At 50.6% G+C, this 18,868-nt stretch overlaps 1 protein-coding gene across 4 annotated transcripts in view; it reads right to left on the reverse strand.

Moving 5' to 3' along the window:
* KIAA0232 (KIAA0232 ortholog) overlaps positions 1-18,868 on the reverse strand; it is a 73,420-nt gene that overhangs the window by 15,647 nt on the left and 38,905 nt on the right. For 3 of the 4 annotated variants that reach the window (XM_055138335.1, XM_055138336.1, XM_055138337.1), the window contains exons 3-5: positions 10,506-10,643; positions 3,044-3,110; positions 1,420-1,501 (exon numbers count right to left, since the gene is read on the reverse strand). In XM_055138335.1, coding sequence (XP_054994310.1) covers positions 1,420-1,501; positions 3,044-3,110; positions 10,506-10,643 — 287 coding nt within the window. Of the gene's footprint in view, positions 1-1,419; positions 1,502-3,043; positions 3,111-10,505; positions 10,644-18,868 lie in introns of those variants that run through there. The other variant, XM_055138338.1, reaches the window with a different exon arrangement.

Consider the following 18,868-nt stretch of genomic DNA (forward strand, 5'->3'; position numbering starts at 1 on the left):
AATGGAGGAGACGTTACTGGTGCCCACTCAAGCAAATCAATGAGCAACGGAATGACAAGTGACAACATGTGACAGAGAGAAGTGGTCACTCCGAGGCAAGGGGGCGAGGGGTGCTGAGAGGTGAAGTGTCACACATGAAGCCCTCTCAGGAACAGCTCTGTCAACCAAAGAGCCTGAAATTTATTTTTCAAAATGCCTGTCATAGAGGCAGGCTGGCTGGTGGGTGCGAGCAAAACTGGGGACACTGGTGGAGGGACGTGGACGCTGATGAGGGGACCGGTGTTTGGTTGGAACATTATATGCCTGAAACCCAAACATGAATAACTAATTCATTGTGACTAAAATAAAATGAAAAAGAAAATATTAAAAAATATGTAGTCAATGCTAAAATCAATGCAATATTTTATATGAAGTCTTTGAAATCTGGTGAGAAGCTCACACTGACAAACATTTCAAGTAGCCATATTTTATTTTTGTTTTGCTTTGCTCTTTGATTGTGGGCCACACTTGGCAGTGCTCAGGACTTACTCCTGGCAGGCTCAAGGGATCATGTGGGATGCCAGGGATCAAACTTGGGTTGGTGACATGGAAGGCAAGCGCCCTCCCCACGCACCCTCTCTCAGCCCCAGAAGGAGGGCATGGCAAGTGCTCTCCACTCACTCGACCTTGGCTATCAGGGTGCACAGCACGTGTCTACAGAGGCCAACATTACCTCCCGCTTGATTTTAGGTCTGCAGAAGCTAGTGTTATTTTCCCATTTTATTTTAGGAGTTCAGAAGATTCAAAGAAATCGTATACTAAGCCAGTCTGCAGCTGCTGCTGCAGATTCTAACACTGATGGTTCACAAGGAAAGTGAGCATCTTCAGGAAGTTGGCCTGAGGAGGTCAGTGCGTCTCCAAGCAGTAAGGAACAGGTTTCCCTGGGGATGAGACAAGGTTCAGCAAAACTCCTCTGAGCTGTAGCAGCCTTGACTTTCCGACGTGCTCAGAAGCAGAGCTGCAAACCGTCAGTCAACTTGTGCCTTTCATTCATTTCACAAATTCTGACCCAGGGGGCTGGAGAGAAAGTGCAGTGGGAAGGGTGCTTGCCTAGCTTTCAGCCAACCTGGATTTGATGCCCAGCACCCCCTGTGTTCTGCCAGGAATAATTCCTGGATACAGAGCCAGGAGTGACCCCTGAGCATCACTGGGTGTGACCCAAAAACAAAAAACAAAAAAATTCTGACTCAGTACGTATGAGGATAAAACCATCTTACTCACCTTTGAAATTTCATTACCAGAACACATAAATGCTCAATAATGATTCCTAAGTTACAAAATATGACACTAAGTAGAAGATGACCACAAAGACTGAATCCAACAAATATCCATCTGATTTCAATAAATGTATACTTTATCACTAAACTCAATCATACATACATTTCCACCTGATCCTTCGCTGTTGGGGATAATTCTGCCTCTGGAGAGGGAGAGCCCTCTAACTTTTTGTGAATCTTCTCTTCTGTTATAAAACAAAAACGCAGAAAGATTTGTTGTCTTATATCTAGTTGATAAATGCTTATGCTTCTTTAAGTTTTGCAAATAAACTTTAAATCAAAAGTTATACAGACTTTTCTGGCTTAAAGAATATTCTACACTACTCTGTCATTTTGAGTAATAATCATAGTTAATGGGTTTACAATGGCATTGTCATTTATGTCTTGGTATACACACGTACCCACCCCAAAGCCCCAATGTGCCAAACCTACCTTTGTGTGTATGTGAAAAACAAAATAACTAAAAGCAATTTACTTAGATGTGAGGGGAAAGAGAGGAATATTTATTCAAGAGATATGGAGGAAGAGGAGGAGGAAAAAGAGAGAGGAGGAGAGAGAGAGGGGAGAGAGAATGGAAAGAGGAAGAGTGGAGGGGGAGAGAGAAGAGACCTTGGGTGAGAGGAGAGACTTCGGGGAGGGAGATAGTGTGGGTGGGAGAGAGGGAGAGAGGAACAAAGAGAAGGAGAGAGGGGGAGAGGTAGAGACGGGGAGAGGAAGAAAGGGGGAGAGGGGGAGAGGGGTTCAGGAGAACCCGGGCTTGAGTAAGAAAGCAACTGTCTCCTGGTGTGTGGGGTCTTCTCTGGCTAGAGCTTCAGTGTGGGCCTAGGTAAGAGGGGTCCATCTCTGCACTGACCCAGTGCTCTAAAGGTGCTTAACCAGGAGTCAGAATTCCCTGTGTACTGATTAATCACACCTCAAGAAACAAGGACAGGGGATTGAGCGAAAGCACAGCAGGTAGGGCATTTGCCTTGCACGCGGCCAACCTGGATTTGATTCCCAGCATCCCATATGGTCCCCCGAGCACCGCCAGGAGTAATTCCTGAGTGCAAAACCAAGAGTAACCCCTGAGCATCACCAGGTATGACTCAAAAAGAAAAAAAAAAAAAAGGACAACCGTCTGGATTCAAAAAACCTTTTTTTTTTTTTTTTGCTTTTTTTGTCACACCCGGCGATGCACAGGGGTTACTCCTGGCTTTGCACTCAGGAATCACCCCTGGCGGTGCTCAGGGGACCATATGGGATGCTGGGAATCGAACCTGGGTCGGCCGAGTGCAAGGCAAACACCCTACCCACTGTGCTATTGCTCCAGCCCCTCAAAAAACGTTTTCTCACAAAATTCTACCCTCATAGACTTCCTCCTGACTTGTGTAACCTGTGCAGAAATTCTTCATGAACAGATCTCTGTTCCTCACCCGACAGGTCCCCTAGAACTGAAGAGTCTTAGCTCACAAGGCCGCCTGATGTTGAAGCAATGACCAGAGCACGAGCAGGAGGCTCAAGGTCTTGGCAGACAACGACATGAGCATCGCTCCTTCCCTGAGGACACTGAGCCATGCGGAAACCGGGTAACAAGAGACAAAGCTAGGAACGAAACGCCAGCCACAGTGATCCAGAATGAACAGCTTTGCATGAGAGCGCCTGCAGGGGAAGCGGGTACTCCAGGGGACAGACGGGCAAGGCTGGCCCAGGGACACCAACAGCAGGGGGTGGTCATCACTGGCTCTCACCTTGCTTACTTTGAAGGTCCTTCAGTCTGGAGCAGAGTTCCTCCACCAAAGTCTCGATGCCGGAGCTCTGCAGGAGAAGAGACACGGTTAGCATGGCCTCGCACTCACACATCTGCCGCAGCTTCAATGTCTCACGATCTTCCACGTGCCCAAAGAGTCACATGACCAGTATGAACCAAAAGTGTACCAGCACTCGCTGATGAATCAGCTTCCCTGAACGGCCCTGTCTTCCCTGGGGTACTGCGAACGGTATCAGGCTCCAGAGGCCAACCAAGGGCTATAGTCGCCGCCACTATGTGCTGAGCCCAGGCCCTCTGTGCCACACTCCGGCCCTAGGAAACTCAAGACCCTCATCTGGGTCCTCGCCCACTCGAAGCCTAAAGAACACAGGTGACACCCCTCTCCGCTTTCCGAGAATGAATACTCAGAGCTGCAAGGGAAAAAACAAAAAACAGACGCGGCGCCCAGGCTGCAGGAGAGGGCTTGGAGGGGCACCAGGGAGGCCTGAGGCCCTAGGGAATTGGGGGTGAAGCAGGGAGAGTGACCGACCGGGAGGACGAGAGGAGGAGGTGGCTGCCTCACAGGACGGCATCTCACCCTGCATCGCCAGCATGAAACCCCCTCTTTCTCAAGCAGAGGGGAGCTTTGGATGACATAGAGCAAGAACGGAACCAGAAACTGCTGATTAGCCGGACCCAGGCCTGTCTCAGGGGTAGAAGCGGGGGCACGGCCTACCCACGCCGTCCTCTGAGGCCCGGAGGAGCTAAGAATAGAACCTTGCCCCACGCACTTCACCACAGTGACTCAGCACAAGGATCCCAGCTCTCCGGGCCAGGAGCCCCACGGCTGCGCAGTCTGAGCAACAAGAAATAGATTACAAGGCAAGTTAGTTGTAAACACTGACAGCGACACACCATTCGCATTAAACCCCAGCTTTCAGGAGGGAGACGGGGCAGAGGAGAAAGAGAAGCAGCCAGAAGAGCACCGGCGTTTCCCCTAAAACACTCGGGAGTGGCGGGGAGCAGCCGGCGACAGTCCGACTCCCCGTTCCATCCCGAGGACTCTGCTTACCATAGCGCTGGCCGGGGAGTGGTATGGCTGTTCCATTCCACTTCCTCTGGCTCATGAACCCAACACCCGCGTCAGCTGACCCGCGGCCACACGCCCCTGTGTACAGCAGGGCCGTCACTGTTTCTAAACCTGGTGCCAGTCTCCAGAGCGGAGCGGGAGCCTGGGCACAGCGCCGCCCCTCGGGCTCAGGCCCCATGGCAGGAGCCGTCAGGACTCTCCCAGGCCAGGCCTCCTCCTTGCAGCTTGGGAGCCGAGCAGCCCTCCTCAGGAAAGCAGGTTCCTTGTCCCTGGCCACGGACAACACCCCGAATCCTTCAGCCCAAGAGGATGAGGGCCCACAGGGCCCGAGAGAGAGCACAGAGTGGGGCGTGTGCCTCACACGCAGTCAGCTGGGGTTTGATTCCCAGCATCCCACAATGTTCCCAAGTTTTTCAAGGGAGATCACTGAGCACAGAGCGAGGAGTCACCCCTGAGCACTGTGGGGTATGGCCAAACACAGAAAGAAAGGAGGAGGGGCAGCCAAAGCAGCAGCAGTGCCTCTGTCTCGGGCTGGCCCACGGGGAGTATCTCCACCGTCCCGTGTGTTTCTCAAGGCTAACCCTGACCCTGACCTGATGTCACAACCACCAACGTTCTGTACAGATGATATGGCCCCTGGCCTGTTACATCCCTCTCAGACCCTCACGTGCCCAGGCAGAGATCAGCCCAGAATGGTCACAGTGTGACAGAGCATTGAAATGAACCCCCTTGGGGATAGAGTGAGAGCGCAGCGGGTAGGGCATTTGCCTTGCACTCGGACAACTCGGGTTCAATTCCCAGCATCTCATATGGTCCCCTGAGCACCACCAGGAGTAATTCCTGAGGGCAGAGCCAGGAGTAACACCTGTGCATCACCAGGTGTGACCCAAAAAAGAAAAAAAAAAAAACCCTTGAGGCTCATGAATCAGCCTCAGAAAGCAGCACTGGGACCTTTCTCCACGCAGACCAGGTGAGGAGGGAGAAGCAGGGCAGGGGGCAGCGAGGATTCAGCATCAGTGTCACGACTCTGTGCCCAGAACAGGCGAGTGCTCTGGCCGCCAAGGCCAGCATCATCATGGGCGCTGCCTGCCTGGCCTGGGCAGAGGGAACAGCAGCATCACCACCACTGCAACCACCTGGCCCCGGGGCCATTCCCTAGCTGGTGCTGTATGCCCTCAAGGCCTTCACGGCCTCCCTAACCAAAGGCTCACCAGAGGGCAATGACCCCTTGGGAGAACAGACTAATATATTCGACCAGCTACTTGCCAACGACTTCCTGTTCCAACTCTAAACTTCAGATCCATGTCATCCAGTACCAGGTGGGCGTGCAGATGTGCAGTACACCCCCCAGCACACCCTCAAGTTTGTACAATGCTCTCCATCTAAAGCTGGGGCACAGGGACGGGCAGGCATTAAACTGCTCAAAGGCAGTTCCTTCACCCACCACTGACGCGGCGTCTGACATCCGTCCACGCCTCCCTCCCTCAGCACATGGTCAGGAGATACCTGATGTGCCAGGAGGACACCAGCAGAGACGAATCAAGTAGCAATGCCTTCGTTTATTGTTTGGGGGCCACACCCAGCAGAGCTAAGGGCTTGTTCCTGGCTCTGCACACAGGGATCACTCCTGGAAGGGCTCAGGGCACCTTATGGGGTGCCGGAGATCGAACTTGGTTCAGCTCCACGCAAGGCAAGCCCCCCTGCATTATCTTTCCAACACCTAGAGTGACAATTCTTCCTTGCAAAACAGTGGCTGAGCACAGAATCAGGAGTAAGCCCTGAGCACAGCCAGGTATGGTCCCACAGCCCACCCCTTTCCCTCCAAAAATAATCTTCAAATTTCAGAGAAGGTGGAGCCAGAGAGATAACTGACTGGGTTTCATACTGACCCTCCCCCAACAGAAAATTAACACAATTCACATAAGCAAGTCCAACGGGCCGAGAGCACACGTAGGCTGGGCGGATTCCAGGCATGGCCACCTGAGCACCACAGGGGTGGCCCCAAACCACCAGGGAACTAAAATGTTCATGAAACAAGGGTGCAAAACAGGAGTGGCGCCATTCCTCGGCTGAGCAGGCAGAGCACCCTCGGAGAGCACAACGCCACTGCCCACGGCCCCCGAGGCCCGGGGCTCCCGGCAGCTGTCGGGGTATGCTCACACACATGCTCCCTCTCCACGCCACGCAGCTCCGCGAAGGTCTTCCAAGCCCAATTTCTGGGCTGGAGCGACGGGACAGTGGGCAGGGCACTCGTCCTGTACCTGACTGACCCAGGTTCAATCCCCAGCACGCCATATGGCTCCCCAAGCCCCGTCGGGAGCAAGCCCTGAGCACCGGCAGCTGCGGCCCCAAACAAAGTCCCACCTTTGCCACTCTGCACAGGCAGCCAAGCTGGGTCTGATTCCCAGCACGGCATACGGCCCCCCAAAGCATCAGCAGGGATCAGCCAGGCGAAGCCCCGAAGCCCTAAAGTAATGAACATGCCCCTTTTCCTCACAGCGCAAGAGACCAGAGGCTCTTGGCCTCAGAACCGCATCCGCCCAGTCAACTGCGTGTCCAGAGGGGCCTGTGGCCTCACTGCTCCCTCGGGTCTCACTTGGCCCTGGAGCTGGGATGATGGAATCTCCTCCCCGAACAATCTTCCCCTTCCAAGCCTCCCCCTACCCAACCGCACGTCCATCTGCATGCTGATCTAGCGCCCTTGTCCTCAGCAGCGAAAGGTCCATTCTTGGGGCCTTCCTCCATCTTCCTTACAGCCAGCCTGAGCTACCTGCAGAATCAGCACTACAGTGAGGAACTGGCTGGCGCTGTGCTTGTGCTGCAAGTGAACTGCCTTGAATAAACTGGTGTGCTTCATGACTGCAGGGAGGAGGCTGAGGGGGAAGCCTAGAATCCATGTAGTTCTCCTGGCTTCCTGCTCATCCTTCCAGTGCTCCCATGAAGGTCCTGCCAGGACAAGGCTCCCCAAGGCCAGAGCGCCAGCCTCTCTCTGGCGCAGAGCTCATTTCTCTCACCCTAAGACAGGGCCTGGTTGAGTTTCTGATCTTTAAGTCATCCCCCAAGTACTTTAAGCAACTCAATACAAATTATTACTCATTAGTAAAAACAAAACAGAGCCTGGAAAGTAGATTTGCACACAAGGCCGCCCGATTCAGTGCCCGGCACTCGCTGAGAAGGAGGCCCAAACTCAGCCCTGAACATCTCTGGGCCAGGGCACTGCCAGCTGTGGACCCCCTGCACTGCTCAGTGTAAGAAACAGGACCGTCTCCAGCCTTGGGATGGAGCAAAGAAAAGAGCCCCTGCTCCTGAAAGGGACATGTGAATCCATCTAGTGGTCTTGGCATCCGCCACAGCCACCGCCAAGAGGAACAGCCCGGAATGCACAGAATGCTGCACTTCTGTCTGTTTTGCTTTGGGGGTAACAGCAGCAGTACTGGGGCTACTTCCAGCCTGATGCTCGCAGTGTCAGGGATCCGGGGCTGAGCCCACCACCCTAGTCCTTCCTCAGTTGATTTTAACTCGGTAAGATTAAAAACAGTCATTATTAGAGAAAAGTGATGCAACTTTTCCCTAAAGGAGAAGAGTCAGAAAACAAGAACATGTTTTCCCCCACCTTCGACAGTCGGGCAAAGTAAAAGCCTTTTCCACACGGCACGGTGGAGCCACAGTGACTTTCCCTGCCTTCCCGGCCACTCTCCAGCAGAGGACAGTGAGTGCGAACTGCAGCAGCTGAGAGCAGAGCCCGGGCCTGGTGCCGTGTGCTGCCACGGCCCCACAGCCACAGGCGAGCTCGGCCAGCCTGGTGTTCACGCAGCTCAACGGAGCTGGGGCACGAGTCGCTATTCAGTGCTTTGGTCCGAGTGGAAATAAGATCCTTCCCAGATTAAAACTCCCTACTCATATTTTCCTCTCAACCATGACTCAGCAGCTACTTGGGATCTTGCCCAAAGAATTTACCTGATCTAACCTCTCACTTAGAACAATAACAACAACTGTTGGCATTTTTAATTCCTGTAGAAGCTCCAAATTACTAGAAAACAATTTGTGCCCTGAGAAAACAACTCTGAGGCCGGAGTGCCACTGCCTCCATATCTCTCGGGGCTGCTGTTCTCCACAGCATGGCCCCGGAACCAGCAGGAACTGGGGATGGTTGGAGAGGCTGGCCCTGGCCACCACGCTTCCGGCTCCCACCAGAGGACCCTGCACTGCACCTGTCAGGAGTTGGTGCCCATCAGATCTCCTCGGCCCTTTAGGGACACTCCTATTGTGTGACCAGGAACAAGGACGTCGCTCGCTACCCTTTACCATGAAACGTAAGACTGCCACACGAGCAGAAATCCCAGCTTCCTATTCCATGGTCCGGGAGCCAAGCAGCTCGAGAGGAAACTCGGGAGTTTTAAGCACAGGGTCAGAAGCAGGCACTGAGCAGCTCTGGGCGCGGCCCAAAAGCAAACAAAAAGAACTACTATCTCGCTGGTGCTGGAGAGGGGACAGCAGGGAGGGCACTGGCCTCTGCACGCAGCCGACCCGAATTCAATCCCCCGTACGGTCTCCCAAACTCACCAGGAGTGATCCCTGAGCACAGCTGAGTGTGGCCAAAACACAAAAAAAGAGAAATAATACATAATCCATAGAAAAACACAAAAAAAGAGAAATAATACATAATCCATGGAAAATGCCACATCTAAAATATTCTAGACAATCTAACAAAAAGTAAGGAACAAGCCAAAATACCCTAATAAAAATCATCCTGTATTGGTGTTGGGTTATTCGTGGGGAGACAGGAGGTTTGGATTTTGAGGCCACACCTGGCAGTGACCCCTGCTGCTATACAGAGGACTGACATACATGTTCCAGGACTGGAACCCAGGACAGGGCTAGTGCCTGCAAGGTACCTCATCTCCTGCCCTTATCTCTCTGACCCAATGTCACAACATTATTTGGTGAAAAAATTGCTTTTCCCTGTTTCTCTTTAACCTCTCCTTTTTGCCCTATCCCCCCTCTCTGGTAGTCACAAATATCTCCAAATCAGACATGGCAACTTATAAAGTCAAGCCTTCTGGTAGCTGTGGACTTTGTATTGTTAAGTGAAATATTGCTTTTCTCTTCCTTTCTCTCCTGTGCATTTTTATTTTAGAGCAATGTCCTTTTTGTATAGACAAGGGAAGACAGTTAATGCTATGCTTTTGTAATATGGGAATTAACTGACTCTGAAAAATATTTACTCTTAGGCATCTGTCATATTTACTTAAGCCTCAGTTGCCCTTAGACTGACCTTAGTTCCTTATACCCTAAAAGGCGAGTCCTGCCGAGGGACTTGGATAGACCTGGGGCAAGCTGTAAGCTACCCTGGCTTTGACATGAGACAGCCTAAGGGCCATAAGATATATACTAGGCTAAGAATACGGTCATGGAACAAACCCTGTCATGACCCAAAAAGAAGTAACTGAATAAAGGACCATATTGGGGTCAGGAAAACCTAACCTGGCCTGAGGACTGTAGTCTGGGTAATAGAGTGAGATGTCCCCAGGAAGAGCCATTCAATACCATGAGTTCAGAGAAACCATTTTAGCTTAATGTAGGGTATAAATAAAAGTCTGAATCTCATACCGTGCTTATAAAAAGTGACTTGGAATATTATTAAGAAGTAAATTTAATATGATTATTTAAGTGGGTCACCAGTGAAGGAAAGGAGAAGGCAATATGTCTCTGGATGGTATGCCACCTTTGGCACATCTCCTAGAAGGAATCTACGTGCTGGAGCCCCTAGATGAAATTCCATCCCTGGGTGGTCTCCTAAAGGTTTCCCAGAAGGAAGTGCTTTCCATCTGTTGATAGTCTGTTAATGCTCGTCCACACCTCTGTGTAATTGCTGCCCTCAACCCTTCACGAATTCTCTATAATAATGCTTATAGACTTGAATAAAGTGCCACTGGTTACCAGCCTGTGGACCTGTTCCTTTGCCCATCAGCCAGGGTGGAAGGTCTTCGGCCCTGAACACAGTGTGGGATGGTGACACAGACAACTGGCGCCCAAGCAAGGACACCTCAGACATGCCAGCACCACCAGAAGTGATACCTCAGTGCAGAGCCAGGACAACCCCTGAGTATAGCCAGGTATGGCCCCCAAAATTAAATTAAGTTTAAAAAGTTAAAGGGGGGAAAGAATGTAAGATTTTGCACACAATCTAACATATATAGAAAAGAATAGACATGATGCAAAAATTAATAAATGAGGGGAAATGCCACAAAGGAAAGAGCCTAATGAGTGTGACAGCAGTAAGACCATCACCAGTGACTCTTCCAAGGTCCTTTGGTCACAACGCTTTGCTCATGCCCCCACTTCCCTCCTCACACAGGAAACGTCAACTCACTTCGTCAGAGGCCGAGCGGAGGCACCGGACAGCAGCCTGCTTCTTCATCTCCTCCAGAGTCAGGTCCGAGCACTTCTTCTTCCTCTTTCCCCATTTCTTGTAAGCTCCTTTTTCCCAGCCCAGGAAGATGTCCTTCTCCTGGAATAGACCAGACCAGGTTAACTGACCGAAAGGCAGCACTGCCTTTCCTGGTGCCCGGGACTCCCCATGGACGGGGCATGGGAGCACCGTCCCAGCACTCAGAGAGGCCCCCGAGTCAGGTGCCCGGACTCCCCACTGGTGGGGAGCACTCCTGGAGCACTATGTCCCATCACTGAACCGCCCCGCCGGGTGCCCAGGACTGGGGTGACCGCCAGGCTATGTGGGATTATTCTTCTATTTATGTATTTTGGTTTGGGCCACATCCAGTCTACTTACTCCCAGCTCTGAGCCCTGAGATCTCTCCTGGCTGTGCTTGGGAACCCATATGGATGCCAGGGACCGAACACCACATCAGTCATATGTAAGGCAAGCACCCTCCCGCTGTCCTATGTCTCTGGCTCCTGATTTCTTATTTATGATCTTAACATGTCCCACTTGTAGTTAGAATGAATATTTGTATGAAAATGCAAGTACTATCATTTTGCCCTAAAGTCTACACAATCTATAGTCTACAGTCTAAAGCCTAAAGTCTAAAGTCTGCCCTTCCTCTGTATGTCACCAATTCAATGACACGTGTTCACGTTCCCATTTAGACTATAACATTTAAAAATGGTTCAATTTCTACTCTATATGTTGTAGCCTAAAGGTCAGAAAGAAATTATTGGCTAAAGTTTCAATTTTATTTTCATCCTGATCAAGCATACCCATTATAAAAATCTGAAGAGAATTGAAAAGGAAAAAAACACAAGATCAAGGCCTGGAGCAGCAGCATAGCAGGTAGGGCGCCTGCCTTGCATGCAGCCAAGCCAGGTTTGATCCCTGGCATCCTATATGGTCCCCCGAACCTTCAGGAGTGATTCCTGAGTGCAGAGCCAGGAGTAACCCTGAGCAAGGCCAGGTATGGCCGTAAAACAAAACAAAACAAAAGCTCAAGGTCAGAGAGCTGAAAGGGTGAGGAAGCCTTGCATACAGCTGACTGGGGGTCCACCCCAGTAGCCCACAGCATCCCCTGGCACTGTCGGGACTGATCCTGAGTGCACAGAAGCAAGCCCTGACTACTGCTGAGTGTGCTCCAGATAAAGAAAACCAAGTTATCCTACCCCTGAAGCAAAATCTCAAACAACCAGGATGTGTTTTTTTGTTTTGCTTTAGGGTCATATCCAGCATGCTCAGGGTTACTCATGGCTCTGTACTCAGAAATTACTTCTGGCAAGCTTGGGGACAATATGGGGCCGGGAATCGAATCGTGCTGGATCACAGCTACCACAACCGGGCCTTATTGGGTCATTTTTGTATGCTTAAAACAATACAGGGACCAGAGAGTACAGCAGGTAAAGCGCTTACCCTGCCCAGGTTGATTCCTGGCATCGATATGGTCCCCTGAGTCTGCCAGGAATGATCCCTGAGAGCAAAGACAGGAGTGAGCCCTGAGCACTGCCAGATGTCACTCCCCCCCCCCAAAAAAAAAAAAAACCCCAGAAAGATCAGTTGTGAGGCCAGAGCATAGAAACAGCACATAGAAATGACTGCCTTGAAAGCAACCGACCGGGGTTCAAGCCTCACACGGGGTTCAAGCCTTATGGTCCCCTGAGCACCGCTAGGAGTGAGCCCTGAGCACTCCTGGGTGTGGCCCCAAAACCAAAACAAGAATAACTGTCAAATACACATTATTCATACACTTTTAACTTATACTTTAAACATTATACCTATGTCTGAACAAATTATTTTGTCTGTTCAGTATTTCATGATTTAAGTTCACTTATGGGACTTCAACTGATTTTTTTTTTAAAAAAGGCTTTGAGTTGATCAACTATGATTAAAAACCAGTGGAAAAACAAAGGGAGAAAGGACTAGAAAGACAGACAAGAGCAAAACCAAGACAATCCTGGAAGGGAGTATGGCCTATAACAAGCCCTCAAAACACAGACAGGAATGAGACAGAAGAAAATCGCACACACTATCAACTTACTGTAACGTGAGATCAATTTGCCTACCATCGACTGTCTAACCCAATCCCCCCAATTATTTTGATGGTGCCAAGTAGAGACCCACCCTACACTCACAATTACATGCAGTTTGCTTAAGGCCTTGGGCAAGTTTCTAAATCCCATGAACCTGTACAATCAAATTGCGGCTGAGTAGCATGCCCTTCGTTTTCTGAGTTAAAATGTGCTTTGTAGTCGAGTCCAAATTATCAGTATATTGTATTTGCCTCCCACATCCAGCTGGGCTCTACCTGAAGCCCCCCTATCATTTCCCTGATACTTCTAGAGATGGATTTTATTCTCTGACAGGAACTGAGACCGGGGCCCTAACAATGAAGATGAAACAGAGCTGCTGACAGGGTGAGAATAGTGTAATTTTTGCTATCGTTCATATGTATTAAAAAAAGCAGAAAAGGTCCTTTTGCAATTACTGAAAACAGGTTCATTCTTGGAGCTGCTGAAGCCACAGGTAACTGGGCCAAGGAAACGCCCAGCAAAGGTCCCCATGAGGGGCCTCGGCACGGGGATGACACAGCCCGTCAGAGGGCCACTCACAAACACGAACGCGGCCAGTGCGCCTCCCTCCTCCCTCTGGCACGGCAGTGAGGTGCCACCCACGTGCAGCAAGCCTGATGTCCCGAGACCAGGCTCAGGCAAGGGGCCGAGCAAGGGGCTGGGACACATGCTCTGCACAGGGGAGCTCGGGCTCCTCCCCTGCCCTGCGTGGCCCACCAAGGCTAGGGTCCACTTGGGTGAGGAGATAGGCCAGTTCTTCAGGAGAGTAAGCACCACGGACATGGAAGGCGCTGACCACAGCTGTGAGAGCTCACAGTGGCATGTTCTCACTCCAGGCCATGAACCACATCCACAGCTGGAGAGACCTCGACGGGGCCGAGATGACAGCCCAAGAGTCCAAGACAGACAGTTCCCCAGAGGGATTTCCATCACCCCCACCCCATTCCCTTCGTTGTTAGCACACATCTGTGCTCCTCACAAGCTCGCACACGGGAGCTGTGGTGTGGCCCAGGCTGTGGTGCCAGAGGTCCTGTCAGGCGTGTAGGGTGGTACCAGGGATGGAACTCAGAGCTGAATGCCTGCCAGACACATGCTCTGGGCTGGGAAGGTTCTATGAGGGTGAAGCACTTACCTTGCAAATGGCCTGCTCCCAACTCGATCCCTGGTTCCTGATGGTCCCAAGCCCTGCCAGGAATAAGCCCTAAGCCCCACGTATGGCCCCAAATCCTACCCAGAAGGGCAGGTTGGGGCCGGAGCCATAGCACAGCAGGGAGGGAGGGCGCCTGCCCTGCGCATAGCTAACCCAAGTTCAATCCCTAGTACTCCATATGGTTCCCCAAGCCTGTCAGGAGTGATCCCTGAGCACAGAGTCAGGAGTAAGCCCTGAGCACCACCAGGTGTGTCCCCTCACATACACAGAAAACAACCCCCACCCAAAAAAAGATTCTACAACCACTGAGCTATGTGCCCAGGTCCTGGAAATTTTTAGTATTTCCCCTTCTGCCCCCAAATTCTCACTTTCCCACTAGGAAATCAAAAAGACAATACAGCGAAATTTGTGTGATACGTGTCTATTAAGGAGAAGGGTGTGATTTGCGAGGGTTCAAAGGCGGTGCTCACTGTCATGGAGGCAGACGCCCTGTGCACATCTGTGAACCGCAGCTTCTCCGACACATAATCCACACTCCACGACCCTTATCTTTCAAGAGTGCTGTTTCCGTACGACACCTACGCTGTACAACATCACCACCGAACTTCTATCATTTCAGCGTGCCAAAAAGATCTGCACCCATCACAGAAAACTTCCATCCTTCACCCCCAAGGCACCAGTGACTCGCCATCAGCTTCCTCCTGGCCCTGACCTTCTGGTTGCGGCCTGTAAGTAGAGCTGGACATTGTCCTCTCGAGACCAGGTTCTGCCATGCGCCATCAGATTCCGAAGAGTCCTCTAAGCCATGGCACAGACTGGTACTTTATGACCTTCCAGGACTGACTACTGACCGCTGGCATGGGTGCCCGTGCTTCCTTACCCATCCCCCACGATGCATACTGGCTCCATCTGCCTTTGGGCTGTCTGAATAACAGAGCCGCAAGCGTTCAGAAGCACACTGTCGTATGATATCCATTTTCAGTGTCTCTTCACTGTTTCCGTAGGAGCTGCTAACTACAGAGTAGCTCTGCATTTAATCTTCGGACAGCCAGGTCATCAAAAGCAACACCCGCACTACCACCCCAGCAGCACCCTGGGAGGACTCTCATTTCTCTAGACCCTCAGCAACACCTGTTGTTGCCTGTGTTTTGAATTTTGGCCATCTCAGGCTGAATCTCCTTTAGGCTGAATCTCCTAAAAGGTCACTGTATCACTGTTTCACTATCATCCTGTTGTTCGTCGATTTACTCAGGCGGACACCAGTAACGTCTCTATTCCTCCCAGCCCTGAGATTTTAGCAGCCTCTCCTTACTCGTCTTTCCCAATGACTGGAGGCTCTTTCAGGGTCAGGGGAATGAGACCTATCGTTACTGGTTTTGGCATATCAAATATGGCATGGGTAGTTTGCCAGGCTCTGCCCATGCAGGCAGGATACTCTCGGTAGCTTGCTGGGCTCTCCGAGAGGTATATATGTGTATATACATACATACATATATATACACATATGTACATATGTATACACACATACATATATACACCTATATATATATACACATATACACACACATACACATATATCACTGTATCACTGTCATCCCGTTGCTCATCGATTTGTTCGAGAGGGCACCAGTAACGTCTCCATTGTGAGATTTGTTGTTACTGTTTTTGGCATATCAAATACGCCATGGGGAGCTTGCCAGGCTCTGCCATGCCGGGCTCTCCGAGAGGGGCGGAGGAATCAAACCTGGTAGGCCGCGTGCACCAGGTAGCCTGGTGGTTGGATAGTCGAAGTCAGCTGCCGGGCTGGGTCCCTTGGAGTGGGGAGGGTTCTCACCCGCCCCCTCTGGGGCGCCCTGAGTGAAAACAGCCTCACGCAGAGTCCGAATACCTAAAGGATACCTTTTTAGGCTGAATCTCCTAAAAGATATCTGCTCATAATTTTGATTTTATGGGGTTTTTTTTGTTTTTGTTCTTGGGCCACACCGGCGATGCTCAGGGGTTACTCCTGGCTCTGCATCCAGCAATCACTACTGGAGGTGCTCAGGGGATGATATGGGATGCCCAGGAGAAAACCCAGGTAGGCCAAGTTGCAAGCAAACAATCCTACCCACTGTACGTACTATCATTCTGGCGCCGTGATACTGATCATTGTATCACTGTCACTGTCATCCCATTGCTCATCGATTTGCTCAAGCAGACACCAGTAACATCTCTATTGTGAGACTTTTTACTGTTTTTGGCATATCGAATACACCACAGGTAGCTTGCCAGGCTCTGCCGTGCAGGCGAGATGCTCTCGGTAGCTTGCTGGGCTCTCCGAGAGGGGCATAGGAATCGAACTCGGGTCAGCAGCGTGCAAGGCAAATGCTCTACCCACTGTGCTATCACTCCAGCCCTCATGATCCTGATACTGAATCAAGTAACCAATGATGCTAAGCATCTTTCCATGTGCTTTTCCACCATTTGACTAATGTCTATTCAAAATCTTTTTTAATTTTTAGTGCTTTTGTTTGGGGGGGCCCACCTGGCAGTGCTCAGGGGTTATTCCTGGCTCGGTGCTGAGGAATCATCCTAACATGCTCAGGAAACCAGATGAGATGCTGAGGAACCAACCCAGGATAGCCGCGGGCAAGGCAAGTGCCCTACCTGATGCAGTATTGCTCCAGCCTCTCCTTTACCTATTTTTTAACTGGCTTGTCTTTTACTGAGTTACAGATAGTATTAATAGATTCTGGAAACATATCCCTTATCAAAAATCATTTACAAATATTTTTTTCCAGTCCCATGACAGTCTTTTCACTTACCTGGTGCTGTCTTCTGGAAACCAACTTGACCATAAATATAAAATTGGTTTCTAGACTCTGAGTTTCATTGCACACATCTAGTCACTTCTACGTCACTACCAAACTGACTTAATTCCTGGAGTCTAGCAGCAAGCTCTGAAACTGAGAAATGTAAGCCCTCCAACCTTGGTATTTGGGGGCACTGGGTCACCTGGTGGTGCCCAAGGCTCACTCCTGGCTATGTGCTTAGGGGTCACTCTTGGTGGTGCTCTGAGAGCAACAGGTAGTACCTGGGATAAACTGGAGTTGACCATGGGCAAGCAACACCCCCTTAGGTCCCTTAGTGTTGACACAAACCCCCACCAACCTTCCTGCTTTAAAAAAAATTGTGTTTAGTTTCAGGGCCGCACCCAAAATTACTCTTTTTAAAAAAAATTTTTTGGGGGGCAGAGGGACAGAGCAACAGTACATCAGGTAGAGGACTTACTTGCCTTGCACACAGCCAAGATCTTGGTCTCTGCATTTTTTCTTTCCATTCCCTGCTCTGTGGCCATACTCAGCTACATGCTCAGAGCTGACCCCTGGCAGGGCTCAGGAGGACAGTATGTGGTGCTGGCAACATGCAAGGCAAGCACCCTAACCACTGGACTGTCGCTCCAGTCCCTCTCCTCGCACTGCAGAGGGATTCTGGAACCTGCTTGCCAACTTCTCCCAAAAAGGCAGGTAGGATTTTGATACTGACTGCACTGAATCCATTTGGAAATGCTGCTATCTTAATATTGTCTTTTTCAGAGGGAAGTATGAGGACTGGGTGCTGAAATAAGGTCAAGTGGTATGCAAGATATAACAGTATTGTAAACAACAGCACCTAAAAAGTAAAAATAAAAAATTGTCTGCCAGAGAGGCAGCCGGACTTGGTGGGGATTCAGGGGCCATGGAGGGAACTGGGGAGACTGCTGGAGGGAAGGGGACATTGGTGAAGGGACTGGTACTGGAACACTGTACACCTGAAACCCAATCATGAAAAATTTTGCAATTCATGGTAATTAAATTTTAAAAATTACTGTCTGCTTGCAGAGTCTCCTGCCCCTGTGCCTGGCTGTCTTCACCAGGGCCCCTTGGAGGGGGGTGGGTTGAGTTTCCCTCCCCGCCCCAAGCAGAGCCCCGGTAGCCGAAGACCTCTGGAACCCAGCCATATCCATGATCAAGGCCACTCTCCACACACTCACTCAGATGAGCCTCACACATGAAGGAACCGGCAGAGGAACGCAGGTGTGCGGGACCTGGGGCTAAGATCTCCAAGCCTGCTTGGATCGGGACAGGGCCTCCTGCACCCAGATCCTCCCTTTTCCAGTAGCTTGGCAGTCACACCCATAAACTGCTCCCCAGCATCCTGTAATTCCATCAACAGCCAAGATCCAGAGACTATTAAACAAAGCTCTCAGAAGTGCTTGGCTGCAAATGACCTCTTATTGTCTAGTTCTCCCTCTTGGAGAACCCGGCAAGCTATCGAAGAGTATCCTGCCTGCAAGGTAGAGCCTGGCAAGCTCCTCGTGGCATATTCGATATGCCAAAAACAGTAACAATGATGGGTCTCATCCCCTGACGCTGAAAGAGCCTCCAATGCGGCACCACTGGGAAGGATGAGTAAAGAGAGGCTGCTAAAATCTCAGGGCTAGGACGAATGGAGATGTTACTGGTGTCTGCTCAAGCAAATCCATGAACAACGGGATGACAGTGATACAGGGATACTGTCTCTTTAATAATCTAAGATAATAATCTAAGAGAATTTTTCCATTTATAAGGTCTTCTTTGATTCTGTTTTATGGTTTCTGGTCTTTCATTTCTTCTGTTAAACTCATCCCTATGTAGTTTACTCATTGGAGTTGTATTCATCTTACTTCGCAGGGTTTTTATCCCAGCAGTGGGGGCTACAAGAAGTGATCAGGGGACCTAGAAGCCATTCCCAGCAACACACGGGCAAATTCCAGGCTCAGCCCAGTGCCCCAATGCTGGCTAGTGGTGTTCCAGGCACACCACACTGTGGGCAGAGTGAACTCCAGCCTTTGGGCACGGAACGCAGTGCTGCAGCCCGTTAAGTTCTCTCCGCAGCCACTACACAGACTTTTACAGATAAAAATCATATGCCCTATGTGGGATCCAGCTTTAGTTCTTCCTTTCCACCCTTGATGCTTTAGCCTTAAACAACAACAACAACAACAAAAAACCGACCCTATCCTTTCGACTTTTGCTGCATGTAACGGTGAGGTGGCACAGGCGGAGCTTGCC

Source organism: Sorex araneus, chromosome 5 (assembly GCF_027595985.1).
Source record: "Sorex araneus isolate mSorAra2 chromosome 5, mSorAra2.pri, whole genome shotgun sequence".
NCBI lineage: Eukaryota > Metazoa > Chordata > Mammalia > Eulipotyphla > Soricidae > Sorex > Sorex araneus.